Genomic DNA, 23,144 nt, shown 5'->3' on the forward strand with positions numbered 1-23,144 from the left:
TAAACATTTATTAAAATATCATTCATCATATAAAGAAAAAAATTTATGATTATGTCCATTTTATCAAAGAAAAAATATTATAAATAAAGCAATGGTTATTAAATTGCTCCCCAGTTAGATTTCGACCGTGAATCACATTTTGGACTCAAATTTTCTAAATTTGCAACAAAAGGGGAAAATATAATTTGTCCTATTATGGTTTCACTTTATTATGTATTTAAACTTTGATTTCGTTGTATGAGCTTTTAATATTTGTGTGCGATATGTGCAATATAATTTAACATTTCTGGTATTAAATTTTTTTTTTGAATTCGAGGGATTATATTAAATTTTAAAGTTTAAAAACATTTTTTATAAATTTTTTATGTTACGATCATATGATTATTTAACTAAAAATTCAAAAGTAGATTAATAAAGAATATTTCATTTGATTTATATTATAGATAAAGAAATCTAATGATATTTTTTTTAAATAAAATATTTTCAAGAAAAAATTATTATTGTGTTTATAAAAAACATTAATTTAATTACTTTAGATATTTAAACTTGTATATAAAACACTTACACACACAATACACACACATATAGTAAGTTTCATGTAAAGTCGTCTCATGGATCTATATCCGTGAGACGTCAGTCAGTCAGTTCATACTAGAGTAAAAAATAATACATTAACATAAAAATATAATTTATATGAGTCGGTTAGGTATGAGATTCTTCTCACAAAACTGATGTTTGAAACGATCGCACAATAGTTTTTATGTATATATATATAATATATTTATATATATATGTGTTTGTGGTGTGTGTGTGTGTGTGTGTGTTGTGTGCGCATTATAATGACATTCATTAAATTTTAATGTATTTATTATATTATTGGGTATAATCTATGAAAAAAAATTATTAGTGTCTAAATCTTCCAAAGAATCTAGAGGTCTATGAAAAATATTAACTAATTGATTTTCTAGGGGAGTCAATTAGGTGGGGTGGGTCGGTCGGTCGAGCAACAGTACTATTCAAAAATGCTCAACCGAAAACTCCCAACCCGAACATAAACCCGAATCAACCCGATCAACATGATAAACCGTATAACTTGAATTTGAAGTTTTTTAAAAAAAAAATTTAAAAAAAATTAAATAAATTTAATAAATAATTAATATTTTAATTAGATACATAATATAAAATCTCTCTTTATTATGATTTGAATTGAAAATCGTTGTAGAAAAAATAAAGTATATTATAAAATCAAATAAAAAATTATTTAAAAAATAAAAAATGTTTAAAATAATAATAAATTTATGATATTAATATATAATAAATATTTTTCAGACATACAAAATATAAAAATATGGCAATATTTCCTAGTTATATTTTTAAATTTTTTTATAATTTTCGGGTTGATCGAACCCAACCCGATCATTTTTTTTTTGTCAGCTATCGGGTCCAACCTGATCTGCCCCGACCCGAAAACCCAAACTCAAACCTGATTTTTTTCGGATTGAGTCGAGTAGTTGTGGGTAATTAATACAAAAATCTATTAGAAATACAAGTCTTTAGAAATTTATTAACCTTACAAAAATCATTATTTTTAAAAAATTCAATAAATCTATGATATCGGGTACTACAATTTTTTTTTTGATGGTTAACACTTGTAATTATTCTAGCCAAGATGTCCTTAGTTACAGTTGAATAACCATAATGGAAAAAGCTCCAGCCTCTCATACAAATTGAGATTTGGAGAAGAAGAAATAACAAAAGCTGCTATCGAATGGGCTACCACATTTGCCAATCGACGAACATGAGAAGTGAGGGTTGTTTCGAGAATTCAATGGAAATTGATATCTGAAACGATGGGCCTGAATAGCTAAGGTTCTCTTCCGGCCTTGTGACTGCTTGCACTGCAAGAGAGAATCTGAAGCAATTTGATGAATCTGTAACTATTGTAGTTGAGCGAATTTAAGCCCTCGCGAATAGCAATAAGCTCAGCGCAATAAAACCGACTGGGGCATGCCAATCTTCCTTCCAAAGACTACTACTGGTTATCCCTCATGATTTCTCACCACTCCTCCAAAACACAGCTGTTAGATTCCGCAAATAGGTCGCGTCAACATCCAACGGAGCAGTATATTCTGGTGGCGGCTCCCACATGGCGAGGGACGAGCACTATGCATCAACAGGCAGTGTCGACAGAGCTACTTGAGCCAGTTGGAAGTCATGCAGCAGGGTTTCACTCCCGTCTGTGTTATTAATTTCCAATCTCCCCTGGCTCTTGTGAATCAACCGCAATCTTTCACTCCACGTCGCCCAAGTGCATAGCAAACACTTCAAACTCTTTCTTGCTAAGCTTTCCTTCCTCACAAGAAAATTCAAACACTTCCAGATGGCTTACCTGTTTCAAGGCGACCGTAGCAAGTTTCTTTCCAACAAGGCTTTATGGCGGCACATACGAATAAAGCATGGCCCGTGGAATCCCAGCTCGCCTGACACACGCGGACACACGTCTGCTACTGGGACATGGTGGTCTGCAAGTTGCTCTCCGTAGGAATTATATTATGTATCACTCTCCAGCAGAATATCTTGACTTTCGGTGGAAGCGAGAGAGCCCCGAGGAAATTCCACCAACTTTTCATTGTACTGCTTGCGTGGACATATGGTGAGTCATAGATCCTGAAGCTGCCTTATACCCTCTCGGACTGTATATATCCTTTAGCATCGAATAGCCAGAATCGGAAATCCTCATGTGGCGTCGCTGGTAGAGGAATAGCCAATATATCATTGCACAGGTGAGGGGAAAGAGTTGTTGTACGACAGATTCCTTCCAACTTCCATTATCGATGAGGTCCCGAACCTTCTGTTGTCTAGAGCCGAAGACAGGATATTCTGCCTGTTGATCTCGGAATCCATCTATCCCCAGCCAAGTTGATCTTTGCCCCGTTGCCCCACATGCCAGCACAGCCCGATGTCCAATAAAGAGCGGCTCCATACAATCGACCTCCAAAGGTACGATGGGTTGCTGCCGAGACCGGCTTCCCTGATATCTTGGTGTCTGAAATATCTGGCTTTTAGCACACGGCCAACTAATGATCCCGGGTTTACTAATATGCGCCATTCTGTTTTGCCAACAATGCCTTGTTAAAAGTTTCAAGGTGTCGAAAGCCCAAACCCACCCATACACTTTGGTTGGACAGTGCTTTCCAAGATTTCCAATGCATTCTTCTTTTCCCTCTTCACACTCCACCAGAAATTGAGCATTCACGCTCTATCTCTCACAAACCGATTTCGGGATACGAAAACAGGACATGGCATAGGTGGTGGTATGCCTGCAGCACTGATTTTATCAGATTCCTTACCCCCCACCGAAAAATTTTTGTTGCCCCACCCTTGTATTCGTTTCACAACTCTCTCCACAGATATCTGAACTGTAGTCTCTTTTCTTCTAGTAGAGAACACTGGAAGTCCCAGATAGACCTCATGCCCGTGCACTATCGAAATGGCCAGTCTTGACTTAATATTTTCTGCCAGTTGAGCATCGGTATTCGGTGCTAAAAGAGGCGAGGTTTTCAAATTAATCAGTTTTCCCGAAGCCTTCTCTAAATAGCTAAGCAGTTTCGGATAGCCTCACAGTCTGCCATTGTCGCTCTAAAAAAGAGAAGGCTATCATCTGCAAAAAACAGGTGCGTGATGGCAGGGCAAGATGAGGCCATACGAACTCCTGTTAATAGACTCGTTGTTCAAGAGATATGAGAGCAGAAGATAAGCCATGAGCACACAAGACAAATAATAGGGGAAAGGGATCTCCCTGTCTTAAAACTCGGCCTGGGCTGACATTTCCAATGATTTCACCATTTAAGGAGAAAGAGTACGGACAGTGCGCACACATCGCATTATTTTCTCCACCCAGATAGGTGAAAATCCCAGCCGGAGCATCTTCCTTCAAGAAACCCCATTCACTCTGTCGTAGGCCTTGCTCATGTCAGCTTTAGTGCACCATACCCTTTCTGGCCCTGTTTTCTGCTTCTGATCCAGTGTAATGTTTCAAAACTGAGGATGATGTTATCAGATATCAATCTGCCAGGCACGAATGCACTCTGGAATTCATTCACTGTCTTTTAAGAATAGGTCTTAACCTGTTTGTCAAACACCGGCAACTCTTTATAGCAACATTGCAAAGACTAATCGGCCGAAAGTCTTTCATAGTCATTGGACTCGGGGTCTTTGGATAAGGTAATTATGGTGTCATTCCAGTCCTCAAGAGGCTCCCCTTCATTGAGTATTTTTAATATGGCTTCCGAGACATCTTCACCTATCACATCCCAATATTTTTGAAGAAGAAAGCAGGCATACCATCTGGTCCTGGGCTTTGTCTGGATGCAAACAAACATCGCTTTCTTCACTTCGGCCGCTTTGTGAATGTGACTGATACATAGGATTGAATTTGTGTATCCACACTAAATATCACAAAACTCCTGTGGAAATGTTTTACCGGTCAAATTTATGAGACAAATCTCCGACCTGATTGATGAAAAATATATGTTTTATGTCAAACATGTTGTTTTTCACTGTATACGTAGATTGAGTTGACTTTTTTTACGGATATTGACCCGTGAAATCGTCAATAAAAAAAATTATTCTTAAAATATATCTTTCCAAATATCATTTATCTGGTAGTCTTAACTTTTGACGGTAACTGCCCATTAAATATTTAATAGATAAGACTTTTATCGTTGTTTTTTAATCCAAAAATCTTCAAATTTCTTGGGAAAATAAATTCTCCCGTCTTATATTTTTATTTAAAAAATTTGTGTACAATGATTGGTACTGTTTGGTCAGGCTTTCTAGTCCCTTCGTATTGGGAAGGTTTTCTAACTGAATTTGTAGTATTTTATAATCTTGTTATGAAATTGGTTTAGTTACATATCGTTAAAAACTAAAAATAATGTAATATGAATCGTGACATTTAGAGAAAAAGGTAAAATAAAGACAAAACTATCAAAGAAAACGTTTGAAAGAATTCTTAGAGGCTAATTTGCGTGAACGAGTTTCTGACCTTGTGTGTAGTTATAGATACATCATCCAAGAACAAGTCAAGGTTGCTTAGCTAATACAAGGTTCGGAGCGCACCGGATAAAATTTGAGATAATGTAATAGTCTGTAAATCACATTAATTAGATAATCATATTGAATAAGTATTGTGTGACAAACTCGTCCAAAAAATTATTGATAGAAAAATCAAACTTATAAATATTAACCAAAACGTGATTGTTGGATTAGTTATATGTGGTTACAACATATGAACAATGATTGATATATAAAGTTATTTGGGAAAAACTACTCTAAAATCTATTTTTTCTATAAAGAAATGAGATTAATAGAAAAAAATAATTTTCATCGATTTTTTTATAAAATAAATTATCAAAATACATATTAAAAATTACCAAAATACATAATTTACAAAATGGTTACCATTTCTCACAAAACGAAGAAAACCAATAGGAAAACTAATAAAAGCAAAAGGAAGTATCGGATGCAGAAAACTAAACCATCCGTGTAAAATGCGCACATCTCCGCCTCCGCCGCAGCTTGACTCGGATTCCGCGCAGGACTCAGCGGAGCACCGTCTCCGTGAGGCAGAGGAGCGGCTCAAGGAAGCGATTAAGGACCTGCAACGCCGGAAGATAGGAGCTCAGGGAGGACTCCACCCGCCGTGCGACCACGCTGATGAGTCTTGCGTCGCCAATGCCGTCGGAAACCTCTGCCAGAGTTTTCTGTTATCGTACGGTATTCGGGTGGGGATCGGGATTCTCCTTCGGGCGTTTAAACTGGTTCGCCTGAAGTCATATTCATCTCTCCTTGATCTCAAGGTTTAGCTATATGTTTCTCTTTTTTTTAAGTTTGTTTGTTTGATTCTCTAGAAAGTTGATTACTTGATGCATTTTTCAGTGTAATCGCCAAATTTTTGGAATAAAAGTTTGATCTTTGTCATTTTGACCAAAAAAGTGTGGCAGTCTGTGATTCATATTCAGCAACATATATGTGCTTCAGAAAATGCGTTTCTGTGGATGTATTTATCGCTGCAATGGTTTACCTACTTTGACTATCATCATGATAACATAGAAATATTGTGTATAAAACGGGCAAGACAGGGAATTGTGTGGTAAGGTTAGCTTAAGAGGTTGTAATGAGATTCGGGAAATCTGCAAAGGTTTGGGGTTCTGGTGGCAACCGATAATGGTAGAATGAATAGCACAACATGAACGTGTTAACTGGGGTCTGGGAGGTATTAAAATTGATGCAAAGAGAATGTCATAAGTAGTCCAAAATCAAATTTAGATGGAAAACAAACTCTGTAGTCAACAATGGTCGATTGAGGAATTTTATAACAATAAGATTTAGAGTTGGAAGAAATAAAAACCGATTATGGATGAATCTTTATGCGCATAAGCGTGCTGTTCCCGGATTTGATAGAAGATATGTACTTGTTAGAGTGTGCTATGTACTTGGAAGAGTTTTATTATTTGCTGGTTGGGGTTATTTAATATTTTGGTGACCTATTTATTTGATTGCAGCAACTTGTATCTGAGAAAGACCTTATAGTGAGAGAGGAAGCATGCCGAATTGGTTTGCTTTTTGGAGGATTGACTGGTTCCTACCATGCTCTTAGGTGTTTGCTGAGAAAGCTTAGAAAGAAAGAGACACCAATGAATACGTAAGTTAACATTTATCGCTCATTTACTTGGTTTTTGACTGCACGTTACTTGATGATGTTATGTCCTTGAAGAAAATCTCAAAGTTCTTGATTTGGTATTATCTCTTTGTTTGAGCCTTTAATTTTTTAAATAGATTTTCGTTGTATTATTTATCCATCTCCGTATGTATGACATTGTTAAAGGGGATGATGGGGCAGATTTTTAGCTGGTGCAGTCTCAGGATTATCTATCTTAGCATTAGATGATTCAAGCCGTAGGCGTACGCTCGCTTTATATCTTTTGGCTAGGCTTGCTCAGGTATGAGTACAATTTTCCTAGTTTTTCTTCCAGTGTATGAGGTACTATGACTGCTTTTGCATGTTTTTACTTTGTCTAAATTATATGATCACTTATCTAGTGTGCATATAACTCGGCTAAATCCAACAACAAGTTCCACCTTTGGGGAAGCCATTGGAGTCATGGTGACACTCTGCTTTTTTCGATAGCCTGTGCACAAGTAATTGACTTATCACTTTCTGAAAGTCTCAATTGTAACTGTTGTTTTCTTTTGGTCAATATTCTGTTTTAGGGTCATGATCTCTGGTATAAGCTCTAGAACATATTATCACACTACAAATTATCTTTGTTTGTTACAGAGGATGCTCAATTTCGATTCCTTTTTCTAATGCAGTTCTTTTGTTGTCGATTTTCTAATTATAAGCACATTTCAGGTTATGTATGCTTTTGTTATGCGCCCTGAAAGCATGCCAAAATCATATCAAGATTTCATTCAGAAAACGGGTCCAGTTGCTGCACCAGTGTACAAAGCTGTGAGGGATTGCTGTAGAGGTTCTCCAGTAGATATTACCTCACTATCTACTTACTTGTCCAACAGAAGAGTATTTAGCACTGTGAAATTGGATGAGTTTCCGGATATTGTTCCTTGCTCTATTATCCACCCTAATACTGACTCGTGCTTATTTCACAATGCAAATGCTGCCAGAGATACCTTCAGGAAAACTTTTCCTCTATATTTCTCTTTGACATTTGTGCCCTTTGTTGTTCTGCGCATGCAAAAGGTACATCCTCTCATTATTAATGTTCAAAATCATGCCTTTGTAGTTTTCGCTGTCCATTCATTTTTTATCAAAAATTTTATGAGGTTTGACCAAATAATATGTGTTATATTCGACAAAAAGTCCGAGGGGGATCAAATAAACTGTACACATTTTCGATATAATAATTTCAAGTTACCTGTTCTAGGCTTTTAATTAGAAGATGATGGAGAGCTTATTTTCCATTTAATCATTGCACTTTTGTGTAAGAATACACCTTTACTGCTCTTCCTTGTACATTTTGGAAGAGGATATTGATTATTTCTTTGTCCGAGCAAATATTCAAAAAGCGTCTCTATTTTGCATTTATCGTGTTAGCAAATGGAAGAATCTCTGTTAATATCTTAACGAGTTTGGAAAATATTTGGACTTATCTCCTCTATGGTATATAGACTCTGTAAAAATGAGATTTACTAGATGATTTTGCCTTCAGTGTTGTAAGTTATGTAACCGTGTTCCTAGCTAAGTTCTAGTCAATGCAAGTTCTCATAATCGCTTAGTGGGTAATTATGTATTGTCTCTTTTCAAAGTTTATGGATGCTCCAGTTCGAACCTGTTGGCTTGCTGTTAAAGGTGCTGTGCGCTCTACAACGTTCTTATCTGCTTTTGTTGGCATCTTTCAGGTACCATTTCCTGCTGCTTCATTTATATAACATTCAGCCATCATAACTGTACTGATTAACATATCCCGGCAACAAAAGGGGGTAATATGCATGCACAGAAAAGTGGCATTGAAGGACCACAAGCTCTTGTATTGGCTTGCAGGGGGGATCTCTGCCCTGTCTGTGCTATTGGAAAAGAAAGCTAGACGTGGGGAGTTGGCCTTGTATGTTCTTCCTCGAGCTGGAGAATCTTTATGGTATATCTTAGTGAATCGCCATTTGCTTCCAGATATAAAAAATGCTGAGGTACAAAGGACTCTCCTTTATCTCGTTAAATTAGTTGGGGAATTCTACCAATGCTTTACAGTATTTATTGTTGAAATGCATTTGAGTGTATTAAGGTTATGCAATTCCTGATATGCTGAAAAGATGCTTATTCCCTCTGCTTGATAAGACCAATATCCAGTATCAACAATTTTTATTCCCTTTTCTTGTCCTAGAAAAGTTTAATCTTTTTTTCCAAAATTCCTTCTTCTCAATCGTACGAAAGAGTCTCCCTCAAAATATAGTCCAATTTTACGGGAGTAGTTGAATCCCTGGCACAACTAATGGTTTAATTATTATCGGCTCTTAGCAAAATGATCACAAAGATGTGGAGAAACTACTTTGTGGTGTGGTAATTAACCACATTCTTTTCACTGCCAGATTAATTAAGCAACGGTGTGATTATCTAATAAAAAATAATTGAAACACACTTGTGAACTGTGTTCGAGTCCGAATTCAAAAGTGTATTATTCTATCCCTGAGCTAACTTTTATTCTCAAATATCCTAGGTGGCTTTGTTCTGTGCATGCATGGGTGGAATCATGTATTACTTAGAACACGAACCAGATACCATGGCTCCATTTCTTAGGGGCCTGATTCGCCGCTTCCTTGCGAGTAAAATCAGTAATCCAGGCCCATCAGCAAGTCGAAACGCCTCTTACGCATATCTACACACATTGGATGCCATAAAAAAGCCACAGATGCAGGATGGCCGAGAGGACGAAAGTTCATCTTCTCAAAAATACAATCTTGAATCTATTCCTGGACTCTGAGCTTGTTTTTCTCAATTGCTCAGCTGTGACAGCTATTATTTTAGGTATTGATTCGAAGACATTCATTGTTGGCAAGAGAGTTCTGTTACTCTAAAGACGGAGGAGGAGGAGATTGAAAGTAATCTTGTCGTCCCGCCTTCGTAAAAGTAGTCATCATCCCCTTTTAACCGCGACGGGCCAATTTTTTTTTCAGTTCTTCATAAAACTGAATGTTAGGTGAAGATTTGAGGGTAATTTCATGATATGTAAATATTGCCAACTCCCATCTATATTAAGATCAAACTGAACTTTAGTATGATTAGAGGACTTCTATTGATGAGTCAATTGCAGTATTGTAATGCATTCGTATCTCTGATGTGTGGTACGATTTATGTTTTTGTTCTCGTTCTTCTTTCGCGATTTTCAACTCAATTTTTTTAAATCATATGGAATATAAAGTGAATCTATCGTCATGAAAGTTGGAATAACCTTTGGATTAATCAACTTGGGAATATATATAATCCACCATTTTCACGAGTTTAATTCAAATTATTCTCAGAGTTGGTCTCATATGAGATTGTCTCATGGGTCATAATCTGTGAGACGAGTCAACCTTACCCATATTCACAATAAAAAGTAATACTCTTAGCATAAAAAGTAATATTTTTTTATGAGTGATCCAAATAAGAGATCCGTCTCACAAAAACGACCTGTGAGACCGTCTCACACAAATTTTTGTCTTATTCTCAATATTATTTATATCTTTTTTTGGTTATGGTTGCCTCTCTTTTTTGAGTGAGTCTTATGTGAGACCGTCTCACGGATCTTAATCTGTGAGATGGGTCAACCTTACTCATATTCATAATAAAAAGTAATACTCTTAGCATAAAAAGTAATACTTTTTCATGGATGACCCAAATAAGAGATCCGTCTCACACATATGACCCGTGAGACCGTCTCACACAAATTTTTGCCCTCTTTTTTATGTGATGATTTGATTTTCAATTTTCACATATATTTGTATTATCGTGAAAAGGAAAAAATAAATTTGGATCTTAAAAAACATGATTTTATTTATTTATTATTATTATTATTGAGACGTAATCGCGTGAGAACTCATGGTTCACCGATGTCTACTTTGTACGGAGGTAAATTTGGCCCGCCGACATCTGAAGTCAATTCACGTCTTCCAGCATTTCTGGGTGCGCAGATGGCATGTTTAATTTTATTATTATAATATTTCTTATAAAATTGGATAATAATTACTGTGTTAATGATATCTTTTTAAAAAAAATTAAGTTCGTCATGTTCATAAAAAATTATTGTTTAATCAATTTATATAATGAATATAACAAAAACTTGTGTGAGAGGGTCTCACGAGTCGTATCTGTGAGACAGATCTCTTATTTGAGTCACCCATGAAAAAGTATTACTTTTTATGCTAAAAGTATTTGACTCGTATCACAGATTATGATCCGTGAGACGGTCTCACATGAGACTCACTCAATGAATATTGGACCTTTGTAATTTGATATGAATATTATAATTAGTGTGTTTGTACATATTGTTGTGACAAAAAATCTATTTTCTATTAAACTTAATTTCAATAAAAAAAATGTAATAATATTATGATAGAAAAAAGAAATTTGTTTTGGTGTTGAAGAGGATGATAAAAAAGAGAAGAAATTTGATTATTATAATATATAATAGATTTTTGGTATTAAATATTTCTTTTTGAATTCGAGATATTATATTAAAATTTGAAAGTTTAAAAACGTTTTTTAACAATATTTTTATGTTACAAATTATATGATTAATTAAATAAAAAATTCAAAAGTATAATTAAAAATAAGAATATTTTATTTTGATATAATATATAAATAAAATGAAATCTACTAAAATAAATTTAATGATATTTTTTATTAAAAATAAAATATTTTGCAATTTAAAAAAGAGTATTTTAAATTTATAAAAAACTTGATATTAAATTTAGTTACTTTAGATATCTCAAACTTATACACACACATTACGTTTCATGTAAGATCGTCTCACAAATTTATATACGTGAGATGATCTACTCGGTCCATACTTAGAGTGAAAAATAATAAGACAATATAAAAATAAAATTTTTATGAGTCGAGCCAAGTAAAAGATTCTACTCACAAAACTGATGCTTCAGACGATCTCACAATATTTTTGTAATATTTATATATAAATGACGTTAATTAATTTTTTAAATGTATTTATTTTAATAACTGGGCATAATTTATGAAAAAAAATTATGAGTCTCTACAAATCTTCCAAAGTAAATGAAGAAGAGTCTATGAAAATATTTTATAACTAAGTGATTTTCTATTAGAAATTTATTAACCTGACAAAATCTATTATTTTAAAAAAGTCATTAAATCTATGCATTGAATACAAGCGACATAATTATATCGAGTACTACAATTTTAAAAAAGAAATCGGTATACATGTAATTCAATGATTGATACTTAAATCTTTCACGATTTAAAATAGATTACCCGAATATAACAGAAAATCTTCATTAATACACATTTCAGTCTTTGCAATTCACATATAGCAGAAATCTTCATAAAAAATATACATATTATAAATTCATTCGGTATCACTTTATATTTGGTTAGGTGCATTGGACGCAAGATTAACCTATTATTAATTCCCAACACGGTAATAATATTATAATATCGACTTTACAACTAATTTTAGTTTGAATTTCGAAATTTCAAGCAATCTTGCTAAATAAATTTGAAATTGATTAAAATTAAGTCAAACATATGACAAAATCCACAAGAATCATATCAAAATAAATATTAATTTCCAAAATATCACTATTTAAACACGTTTAGTCTACAAGATTTATTTATCACAAGAAACAAACAAAAAACCAGACAATTAATTTAGTACAAGAATTCAAATATCCATGGCAAGAAACAATCTTTCTTCTTTCACTGCCATTGTTTGTTTATGTCTTTGTCTATATATAATAACCGTCTATGCGATACGAGAAAACCCTAAACTCGACGATCATGGCAGAGTAAGTTCTTTCGCGTTTTTTTTAGCACGACGACGATTCAATTTAATTATATGTTATTTCTTATTAGATAATAACTAATTTGTTCATCTTACACAGGCTAAGTATTGTGTCGCGAAAAAAAACGCCCCGGATGATTTGTTAAAAGAATATATATACTATGCTTGTACGATTTTGAATTTCAATTGCAGCGTTATAAAGCCGGGTGGTTCGTGTTATCTTCCCAACACAGTAATGAATCATGCATCGTATGCGTTCGATCTCGTCTACAGAAATGCCGCCGGAAAATGCGACTGGCCTAACAATATCTCAAGAATAACGCTTGAGGATCCTTGTAAGTTATATATATATATATAGTTTACGTTTTTTAAAATTAAAATTTGTGGATTAATTAGTTTCGGACTTGAATATTTAAATAGAAAAAATGTAAAGTTTGAGATACTTAGTGATCCGACTTTGTGACACTAAATTAGTTTTACGAAAATATCCTGGTCAATTTAGAAAAATAATATTTTATTTTAAAAAGTATATTCGTAATTTACTCATAATTACCATATTTCATTCACCTTCAAAAGTTCAAAAATTTACACATTATTTCAAGGAAAAAACTTGTATGAGACGGTCTCACGAGTCGTATTTTGTGAGATAGATCTCTTTTTTGGGTCGTTATGAAAATTTATTACTTTTTATGCTAAGAGTATTATTTTTTTTTGTCAATATCGATATAGTTGACCATATATATATATATATATATATATATATATATATATATATATATATATATATATATATATATTCTTTATTTTGTGCGAAAAATATATGGCATGTGTCGCAATTGACTAGTTCAAATAGATAAAATTTAAAATGCTGGATGTTTTTGTATAATTTCCGCGTATTGTCAATTCGAAATTGTTCTAATTTTTGGGGAAAATTAGAGATTTAAAAAGTTTGACCATTTTGGTGCAGCATATGGTAAATGCCGGTTCCCATGAGTGGTGCAGATTGCGACAAGGACGAGGACAGAATCGACCATGCGCACACATTAATTGTACTGCTAGTGAAGGAATTGTCCTAATTGCTTATTAATAAAAACTCTTCATTATCAAATATATTTACTTGTAATGTAAAGCAAATCCGATTCCAATGCTGCGAATATTGTATTTAAAATTTCAGCTTAAGTGGAATTTATTTTTTTATATATTCTAACGTATAATATATTCAACATATCACCTTAATTAAATTTAGTTAAACTTTTTACTATATTCTTTCTCAACTCAGCATACGGTTTCTTCATAAAACAATGATCTCGAGTTAACCGGCTAAAAACATGAAATGCCTTCATCCCAAACACCATGCGGAAAGTTTTGAAACTTATCCTCCACAAATGTGATCAAGCATTGATCTTTTTTAAATCTAATGAATATTTGTTTCAATATAAAAAATAAATCGAGATTAAACGATGTAACTCAATTTTTTTAAATCATATAATAGATGAACTGAAACTATCGTCTTGGAAGTTGGAATAACCCATGGTTTAATCAACATGGGAATATATATTGATATTCATTGAAAACTTAAGATTCGGTTATAATAGGTGATGCTAGTCCGAATGCAGACAAGGATGCTAGTGAACATCAATTTAGTGAATCATTAATTAGACTCTCAAACCTGATATTTATAGGAGAATACATTGGTCTGTCATGTACCTCCTAACTTTGTTGGGAATGAGCCGGGATCCAAAGTATTGTTTGGGCCTGATTTTGATTGGCCTATTCATAGGATATCATATATAATCCACCATTTTCACGAGTTTAATTCAAATTATTTAGTAATATTATATTTTTTGTTATGGTTGCCTCTCTCTTTTATGTGATGATTTCATTTTCTATTTTCGCATATATTTGTATTATCGTGAAAAGGAAAAAAAATAAATTTGGATCTTAATAAACATGATTTTATTTATTGATGTTTATTAATATGATGATGATGATGTAATAATTGTTACATGGCATGTTTAATCTTATTATATAATATTTCTTATAAAATTGAATAAAAATTACTGTGTTAATGATATCCTTCTTTAAAAATGAAGTGAGAAAATATACGACATATTCATAAAAATATTACACAAAAATTCTTATGAAATCGTATCATGCGTTAATTTTGTTAGATGAATCTCTTATTCGATCCGATCCATAAAAAAAAAATTATATCAGAATTATTACTTTTGTTTTATATATAGATTGAATCACGTCTCTCAGATATATACATATAGAATCGTCTCATAAAAAATTTATGCGTATTATTGTTACTATTATTATTTGAGTTACTGTGAAGAGATAAACAAAATACAATTCAAAGCCCAAAAAACAATGTGAATTTAATTAACAATATTAAATAAATTCAAAAAATTTAAACATATATTATTTTAAAATATCATTCATCATATAAAGGAAAAAAAATTTATGATTAATGTCCATTATATCAAGAAAAAATATTATAAATAAAAGCAATGGTTATTAAATTGCTCCCCAGTTAGACTTCGACCGTGAATCACATTTTGGACTCAAATTTTACTAAATTTGCAACAAAAGGGGAAAATATAATTTGTCCTATTATGGTTTCACTTTATTATGTATTTAAACTTTGATTTCGTTGTATGAGCTTTTAATATTTGTGTGCGATATGTGCATATATATATTTAACATTTCTGGTATTAAATATTTTTTTTTGAATTCGAGGGATTATATTAAAATTTGAAAGTTTAAAAACATTTTTTATCATATTTTTTTATGTTACGAATCATATGATTATTTAACTAAAAAATTCAAAAGTAGAATTAAATAAAGAATATTTCATTTTGATATAATATATATAGATAAAAAGAAATCTAATGATATTTTTTTTTAAATAAAATATTTTTCAAGAAAAAATTATTATTGTGTTTATAAAAAAACATTAAATTTAATTACTTTAGATATTTTAAACTTGATATATAAACACTTACACACACAATACACACACATATAGTAGGTTTCATGTAAAGTCGTCTCATGGATCTATATCCGTGAGACGATCTAGTCAGTTCATACTTAGAGTAAAAAATAATACATTAACATAAAAATAATAATTTATATGAGTCGAGTTAGGTATGAGATTCTTCTCACAAAACTGATGTTTGAAACGATCGCACAATAGTTTTTTATGATATATAAATATATATATATATATATATATATATGTGTGTGTGTGTGTGTGTATGTGTGCGCATTATAAAATGACATTCATTAAATTTTTAATGTATTTATTTATATTATTGGGTATAATCTATGAAAAAAATTTATTAGCGTCTAAAAATCTTCCAAAGTAAATCTAGAAGAGTCTATGAAAATATTTTATAACTAATTGATTTTCTAGGGGAGTCAATTAGGTGGGTCGGGTCGGGTCGAGCAACAGTACTATTCAAAAATTGCTCAATCCGAAAACTCCCAACCCGAACATAAACCCGAATCAACCCGATCAACCTGATAAACTCGTATAACTTGAATTTGAATTTTTTATAAAAATTTTTAAAAGAAAATTAAATAAAATTTAAATAAATAATATTAATATTTTAATTTAGATATATAATAATAAAATCTCTCTTATATATATGATTTGAATTTGAAAATCTAGTTGTAGAAAAAATAAAGTATATTTATAAAATCAAATAAAAAATTATTTAAAAAATAAAAAAATGTTTAAAATAATAATAAATTTATGATATAAATATATAATAAATATTTTTTCAGACATACAAAATATAAAAATATAGGCAATATTTACTAGTTATATTTTTAAATTTTTTTATAATTTTCGGGTTGATCCGATCCCAACCCGATCATTTTTTTTTTGGTCAGCAATCGGGTCCAACCTGATCTGCCCCGAACCCGAAAACCCAAACTCAAACCTGATTTTTTTCGGATCGAGTCGAGTTTGTGGGTAATTAATACAAAAATCTATTAGAAATTTATTAACCTTACAAAAGTCTATTATTTTTAAAAAAAATTCAATAAATCTATGATATCGGGTACTACAATTTTAAAAAGAAGAAATTGGTATAAAAGTAATTCAATTATCGATAATCTTTCACGATTTAAAATAGATTACCCGAATGTAACAGAAAATCGTCATTAATACAAATTTCAGTTTTTTTCAATCCACGTATCGCAAAAATCTCAATCGAACTTTAAAAAAAATATACATATTGTAGGACCGAGTGCTTACCGTTTTACCAATAACTATAACTAGTGGTAATGGTGCAACTCAAATCTTTTAAACCGCACAACAACTCAAGCACCACGGTTCGATCACTCTACCAAGCAGGGACAATTATTGCACTCAACAATCTCCCTCCCATTAATTGCACTCTTTGCAATCAATGGGAATCGAACCCGTGACCTTGGCTCTGATACCAATTGTAGGACCGAGTGTTTACCGCTTTACCAAAAGTTATAGCTAGTAGTAATGGTGCAACTCAAATCTTTTAAACCGCACAACAACTCAAGCACCGCGGTTCGATCGCTCTACCAAGCAGGGACAATTATTACACCCAACACATATTATAAATTCGTTCGGTATCAACTTTATATTTGGTTAGGTGCATTGGACGCAAGATTAACCTATTATTAATTCCCAACGCGGTAATAATATTATAATATCGACTTTACAACCAATTTTAGTTTGAATTTCGAGAATTCAAGCAATCTTGCTAATAAATCACTTGCAAATGCCTTTTTGTGTTATTTGAAATTTATTAAAATTCAGTAAACTTATGACCGAATCCACAAGAATCATATCAAAATAAATATTAATTAATTTCCAAATATCACTATTTAAACTCGTTTATTCTACAAGATTTATTCATCACAAGAAACAAACAAAAAACCAGACAATTAATTTAGTACAAGAATTCAAATATCCATGGCAATAAACAATCTTTCTTCTTTCACTGTCATTATTTGTTTATGTCTTTGTCTATACATAACAACCCTCTATGCGATACGGGAAAACCCTAAACTTGACGATCATGGCAAAGTACGTTCTTTCGTTGGTTTTTTTAGCACGTCGAAGATTCGATTTAACTATATGTTATTACTTATTAGATAATAACTAATTTGTTCATCTGATACAGGTTAAGTTTTGTGTCGCCAAAAAAGACGCCCCTGATGATTTGTTAAAAGAATATATATACTATGCTTGCACGATTTTGAATTTCGATTGCAGCATTATAGAGCCGGGTGGTTCGTGTTATCTTCCCAACACAGTAATGAATCATGCATCGTATGCGTTCGATCTCGTCTACAGACGTGCCGACGGAAAATGCGACTGGCCTAACAATATCTCAAGAATAACGCTTGAGGATCCTTGTAAGTTATATATATATACAGAAAAATAATTAATTTTTGTTTATAAAAAAATATAATGCTTTATATATAAAAATCGAAATATAATTACCTATTTGCTGACATAAATATCATTAAACAACTGGAGTATATACATATCTTTCATGTTCAACTAATGATATTTTTAGTTGTTATATCATGACTTTTTTGTGATTTATATATGTTGGCTATATTTTATTTCCAAATTTTACGTTTTATCACAAATTAAAATTCGTGTATTAATTAGTTTCGGACTTGAATATTTAAATAAAAAAATATGTAAAGTTTGAGATACTTAATGGTCCGTCTTTGTGACACTAAATTAGTTTTACAAAAATATCCTCGTCAATTTAGAAAAATAATAATTTATTTTAAAAAAATTAATACATTTGTAATTTATTCATAACTACCATATTTCATTCAACTCCAGAAGTTCAAAAATTTACATATTATTTCAATAAATTATATATTTAATATAATTTCATCACTATTATCTAAATAAAAATCATATCAAAATAATCACAAATCCTAAAAAACTATGTATATATATTCTACAAAATAATAATAATATATATTATTCTTTATTTTGTGTAAAAAAATATTTCGCGTGTGTCACAACTGGATAGTTCAAATAGATAAAATTTAAAATACTGGATGTTTTTTGTTTAATTTCCGCGTATTGTCAAGAATTTTTAATTCGAAATTGTATTATTTTTTGGGGAAAATTTAAGATTTAAAAAGTTTGACCATTTTGGTGCAGCATATGGTAACTGCCACTTCCCATGAGTGGTGCGGATTGCGACAAGGACGAGGACAGAATCGACCACACACATTAATTGTACTGCTAGTGATGGAATTGTCCTAATTGCTTATTAATAAAAACTCTTCATTATCAAATATATTTATATGATTCCGCATTTACCTTGTAATGGAAAGTGTTGGTGCAATAATTGTCCCTACTTGTAAGGGCGGAGCCAAAGGCTCTTGTACCTGGGCTGGCCCATTTTTTTTTTAAAAAAATTATATATAAATTTTATAAATTTTGGAATAATATAATATTAGCCCGGGTAGATCAATTTAATACATTAAAAAATTATAGAGTTTAAAATTTTAGCTCGTCTGGCTCCGCCCCTGCCTACTTGGTAGAGCGATCGAATCGTGTTGCTTGAACTGCTGTGTGGTTTAAAAGATTTGAGTTGCATCATTACCACTAGCTATAGCTTTTGGTAAAACGGTAAGCATTCGGTCCTATAATTGGTATCAGAGCCAAGGTCACGAGTTCGATTCCCATTGATTGCAAGGAGTGCAATTATTGGGAGGGAGATTGTTGAGTGCAATAATTGTCCTTACTTGGTAGAGCGATTGAATCGTGGTGCTTGAACTGCTGTGTGGTTTAAAAGATTGAGTTCCATCATTACCACTTGGTAAAGCGATAAGCACTCGGTACTACAGAAAGCAAATCAAATTCCAGTGCTGCGAATATTGTAACAAACAAGACATTTTTTTAGTAGTGTTCACTTAACACAACTCATTAGAATCCAGAAAATAATGACAAAAATGCAACTAGCTAACTTGGTCCAGTTCCATTTAATAGACCCGTGAAAAGACCAAACATTATCACAAGAACATACAAAGTGTTCGTTGCACCAAGAAAGTCTCGTAATGACCTTGTCACTTTAGCTGATGGTATAGCTTCGCGGATTTTCGTTTACGCTGATGAGCATAGAATTAATCACTTTGGTTAGATTTGATGGAGAAGCATTTAACTTCAGATAGATCATTTTATGCATAAACTTCATCACGGACTTAGGTTCCTCTTCCTCATTTTATTAACAACAAAAACAATATAATTAACAAGAAATAATATTAGAACCAAAACGAATATATATGATTTCCCAAGAGCAGAACATGCATGAGTACTGAGGAAGGAATGGACTTATTTAAAGTTTTGAAGTGTATGTTTGGTTTTGTCGTCCCATCCTCAATTAATTGCATGCAGTCATAAATTCAAGGTTTCATGTCTATTTTCAGTCCTTGTCCTCAATTAATGGCATGCAATCATAAATTTAAACCACAGTCGTGAACATCAATATATACTAACGTCATAAGGGTAGTATTCAAGCAGCATATTGCTCGATTTTTGCGATTTTAAAACCGTATTATTCCCGAACTTTGCAAATATCAAAGGTTTTGATACCTATTTTACATGAAATACCACTAAATATGCAGGCACACAAGCGCTTATGTGATAAATCTCCAAAGGCACACGGGCACTAAATATGCAGGCACGCAATTTACGGCATACCATAAACAATTCTTATGTGAGACATATTTCAAGATGCATGCATGTTACGTGGGAAGATTTTGGACTGGTCTTTATATGAGAACAACATGCTGCTACATCAAATTTAAAGCTCGTGAAGTCGATGAGAATTTTTAAATCAATTAGCTAGATAGAATCGGGTATAGGGCCCGATGGGAACTAAATCCCCGCGGGGATTAAATAAGGAACCTCCGGTTAGAAAAAAAACGTCGTAAATATGGCTGACCACCGCCACAAGCAAAATAGATGATAACAACGATGCATGTTGAGTTGGTGAGATAAATGTTTGTGTACGGATAAGCACTTGTTGATAAAATTTTGAAAGGGCCTTTCGTACGCAACAATTGACAAATTCTTGTATTCTTTGTTTTTGTTTAATAGATTTAAGCGACGTCAATTAATTGATTTGCTTAGGAAAAAAAAGAAGAAGTGATCTTCCATCAGATTTCGTACTACAAAAAATCTGTTGTCGTAGCATTTTTAAAACTGTTGTAACTGAGGGTGTTGTTGAAAGTCCGTTCAACGACAACGGTTTTATCCATTGTGGTAGGTAGAATTTGCTACGGTTTTTTAAAACCGTCGCAAATAAAATTAGCGACAGTCTTTAATAAAGATTTTCGTTGCTAATTTGTTTCGAAAAATAAAAAAAATTCTTTTAATAATTTAATAAATCTAAAAGAAACTAACAATCGAAACTAAAATCGTGTAAGAGATAAAAATTTTAAGTGTTGTGAAGTAATAAAATCGTGTAAGAGAGAAAAATTTTAAGTGTTAAGAAGTAGTGAGAAAAATTTCAAGTGTTCTGTGAAGTGATAAAATTGTGTAAGAGAGGAAAATTTTAAGTGTCATGGAGGAAAATGGACCGAAAATGAGGTTATTTATAGAAAGATTGCGAAGGTTTTTTGTTAAACCGTCGCTAATTTTAAATTAGCGACGATTTTCATACACCCATCGCGAAATGTAGGGACGGTTTAAGTAAAACGTCGCGCGACGATTTTAGGAAATTTATTCATGCGACGGTACAGTCTCGCTAAATGTAGCGACGGTTTTAGGAACACCGTCGCATATTTATTCATGCAACGATTTGGCTTTAGACCGTCGCTCAATGTAGCGACAGTTTATACAAAACAGTCGCTCAATTTAGTGAAGGTTGTCGTAAAACCGTCGCTAATTTTTAACATGTGACGGTTTTAATTAAAATCGTCCCTACTATCAGCGACAATTTATTCAACATCGTCGCTAATTTTAGCGACAGTTTTAATAAAAACCCCCAAAGCAACGGTTAAAAAACCGTTGTCTTTGACCCCCCAAAAGACCACGGTTTTCGCTAAAATCGTTGTTAAAAACATACGACAACATTTTTTTCAAAAAAATCATTGTCGTATGTGCGTTGTTGTATGCAGAATTTCTTGTAGTGTATAAATGGTAAATTGCTTTTTTTTTTTGTGATTTATGTAGTATCACATTAGTACGTAATTCGGACGAAAAAATAACTAAAATTAACAAAATATGTTAGATTAATAAAACTGAATTTTTTTAATAAATTACCAAAATGACAAATAAGAAAACATGTAAAATCAGAAACACAATTTTCTTTTTATTCCCATCTTAAATCCTAACTTTAAAGATATACATTGTAATCAATACCGACAATTAAATATCGATGTGTATGGTACGTGGACTTGAATCTATTTAAAATCCATTATTTTGATCAATTCACCGAATTATTTCTAAAAAAACAAAATATTGAAAAATCCTGAGAAACATTTTCATCAATAAATTCTTAAGTTGTATTTCAATTGAATGATTTAAATGATTCAAATCCATAACTACTGAAAAGGAACATATATTGGTATGCAAGGCATAATTTATTTTTTATTTATATTTTCCTTCTTAATAATAGTACGCTTCAAAATATTTAAATAGCAGAGTTTTGTTTTTGTTTTTTTTTTAATCTAAAAAAGATTATATATGTCGAAGAATATATGTTCCAGAGTGAAGGCGAGGGAGCAAGAATGGAAAAACAAAAAATTGCTTGTTGCTCTTGAGAAATCAAATGGTTGAGTCTCACAGTGTTGCAGTGAAGTATTGAAAACTTTCAAATACAACACTTAACCAAAGTGTTGCTCGAGTGTTGTTCATTAAACTCGATTTAGGTTCACATAGTTTTGTGTCAATTGTTATTTGGTTATTTTTGTTGATATAAATTTATGATACACTTTACTATCTTGCTCTGTCAAGGGAGTTAATGTTTAATTATTCATTAATATTCATTTTTTGTGTAAACTGAATACATATTCTAGTGAATATTTTGTTTTAACTGTGTATAATTATTTATGTCTTAATTTACCTACATAAATCATTTGTGTGATAAAGTACTATAACACCGAACACAATACATATATCTGAAACGCACAATTCTTCTATTATTTAGTAATTGTAAATATACGATACAATATGTTTGCACAATATTTGGTGTTGCGGGGTGCCAGGTGCGAAGTGCACCAATTTGCGTAAAAACAACGAAAATCTAACTTCTAAAAACTTGACGATTATGGATACTAAATTCGACCGTCGGTTCTAATCTCCTAAAATGACTACGACGCCAAAATAAAGAAAACTACTGGAATTTGGGGAATAAACTCCTGACATCATTTATATTTTCAACAAACAGTAGGAATTTATAAAATATGGAAATATAACACAAATAATTGCTGAAATCTAGAACTAGAAGACGCTAGAAATGTACTGGAAATACTTGAAAACTAGTGCAATGAAAGATTGAATTTTGCAGAGCGTATTTGCAGATTTTGTCTGTGTAGAGTTCTGTTGTGTGTAGGAGTTCTCAGTGTTTGCCGATCCCT

The 23,144-nt window shown here is 32.1% G+C and overlaps 1 protein-coding gene and 1 long non-coding RNA gene across 3 annotated transcripts; both read left to right on the top strand.

Moving 5' to 3' along the window:
* Window positions 1-5,474: 5,474 nt before the first annotated feature.
* Window positions 5,475-9,848, top strand: LOC140825425 (uncharacterized). Its single transcript, XM_073187191.1, has 8 exons — window positions 5,475-5,861; window positions 6,567-6,706; window positions 6,905-7,004; window positions 7,105-7,203; window positions 7,418-7,765; window positions 8,332-8,424; window positions 8,503-8,709; window positions 9,237-9,848. The coding sequence occupies exons 1-8, from the start codon at window positions 5,553-5,555 to the stop codon at window positions 9,498-9,500; spliced, it is 1,560 nt and encodes a 519-aa protein (XP_073043292.1). The 5' UTR covers window positions 5,475-5,552; the 3' UTR covers window positions 9,501-9,848.
* Window positions 9,849-12,379: 2,531 nt separating this feature from the next.
* On the top strand, window positions 12,380-18,887 carry LOC140810838 (uncharacterized). 2 transcript variants are annotated; one of them, XR_012113317.1, is made up of 3 exons: window positions 12,380-12,537; window positions 17,708-17,942; window positions 18,718-18,887. It is a non-coding gene; the product is annotated as an uncharacterized lncRNA (long non-coding RNA). The 2 variants fall into 2 exon arrangements; XR_012113314.1 differs by lacking the exon at window positions 12,380-12,537 and adding an exon at window positions 17,453-17,610.
* Window positions 18,888-23,144: the final 4,257 nt, after the last annotated feature.

This window comes from Primulina eburnea, chromosome 1, assembly GCF_022965805.1.
Source record: "Primulina eburnea isolate SZY01 chromosome 1, ASM2296580v1, whole genome shotgun sequence".
Classification (NCBI taxonomy): domain Eukaryota; kingdom Viridiplantae; phylum Streptophyta; class Magnoliopsida; order Lamiales; family Gesneriaceae; genus Primulina; species Primulina eburnea.

Coding starts and splice junctions, on each gene's coding strand:
- LOC140825425 (XM_073187191.1), top strand. CDS start 5,553: ATGCGCACATCTCCGCCTCCGCCGCAGCTTGACTCGGATTCCGCGCAG. Junction 5,862..6,566: donor CATCTCTCCTTGATCTCAAG/GTTTAGCTATAT, acceptor ATTTGATTGCAG/CAACTTGTATCTGAGAAAGA. Junction 6,707..6,904: donor AAAGAGACACCAATGAATAC/GTAAGTTAACAT, acceptor ATGATGGGGCAG/ATTTTTAGCTGGTGCAGTCT.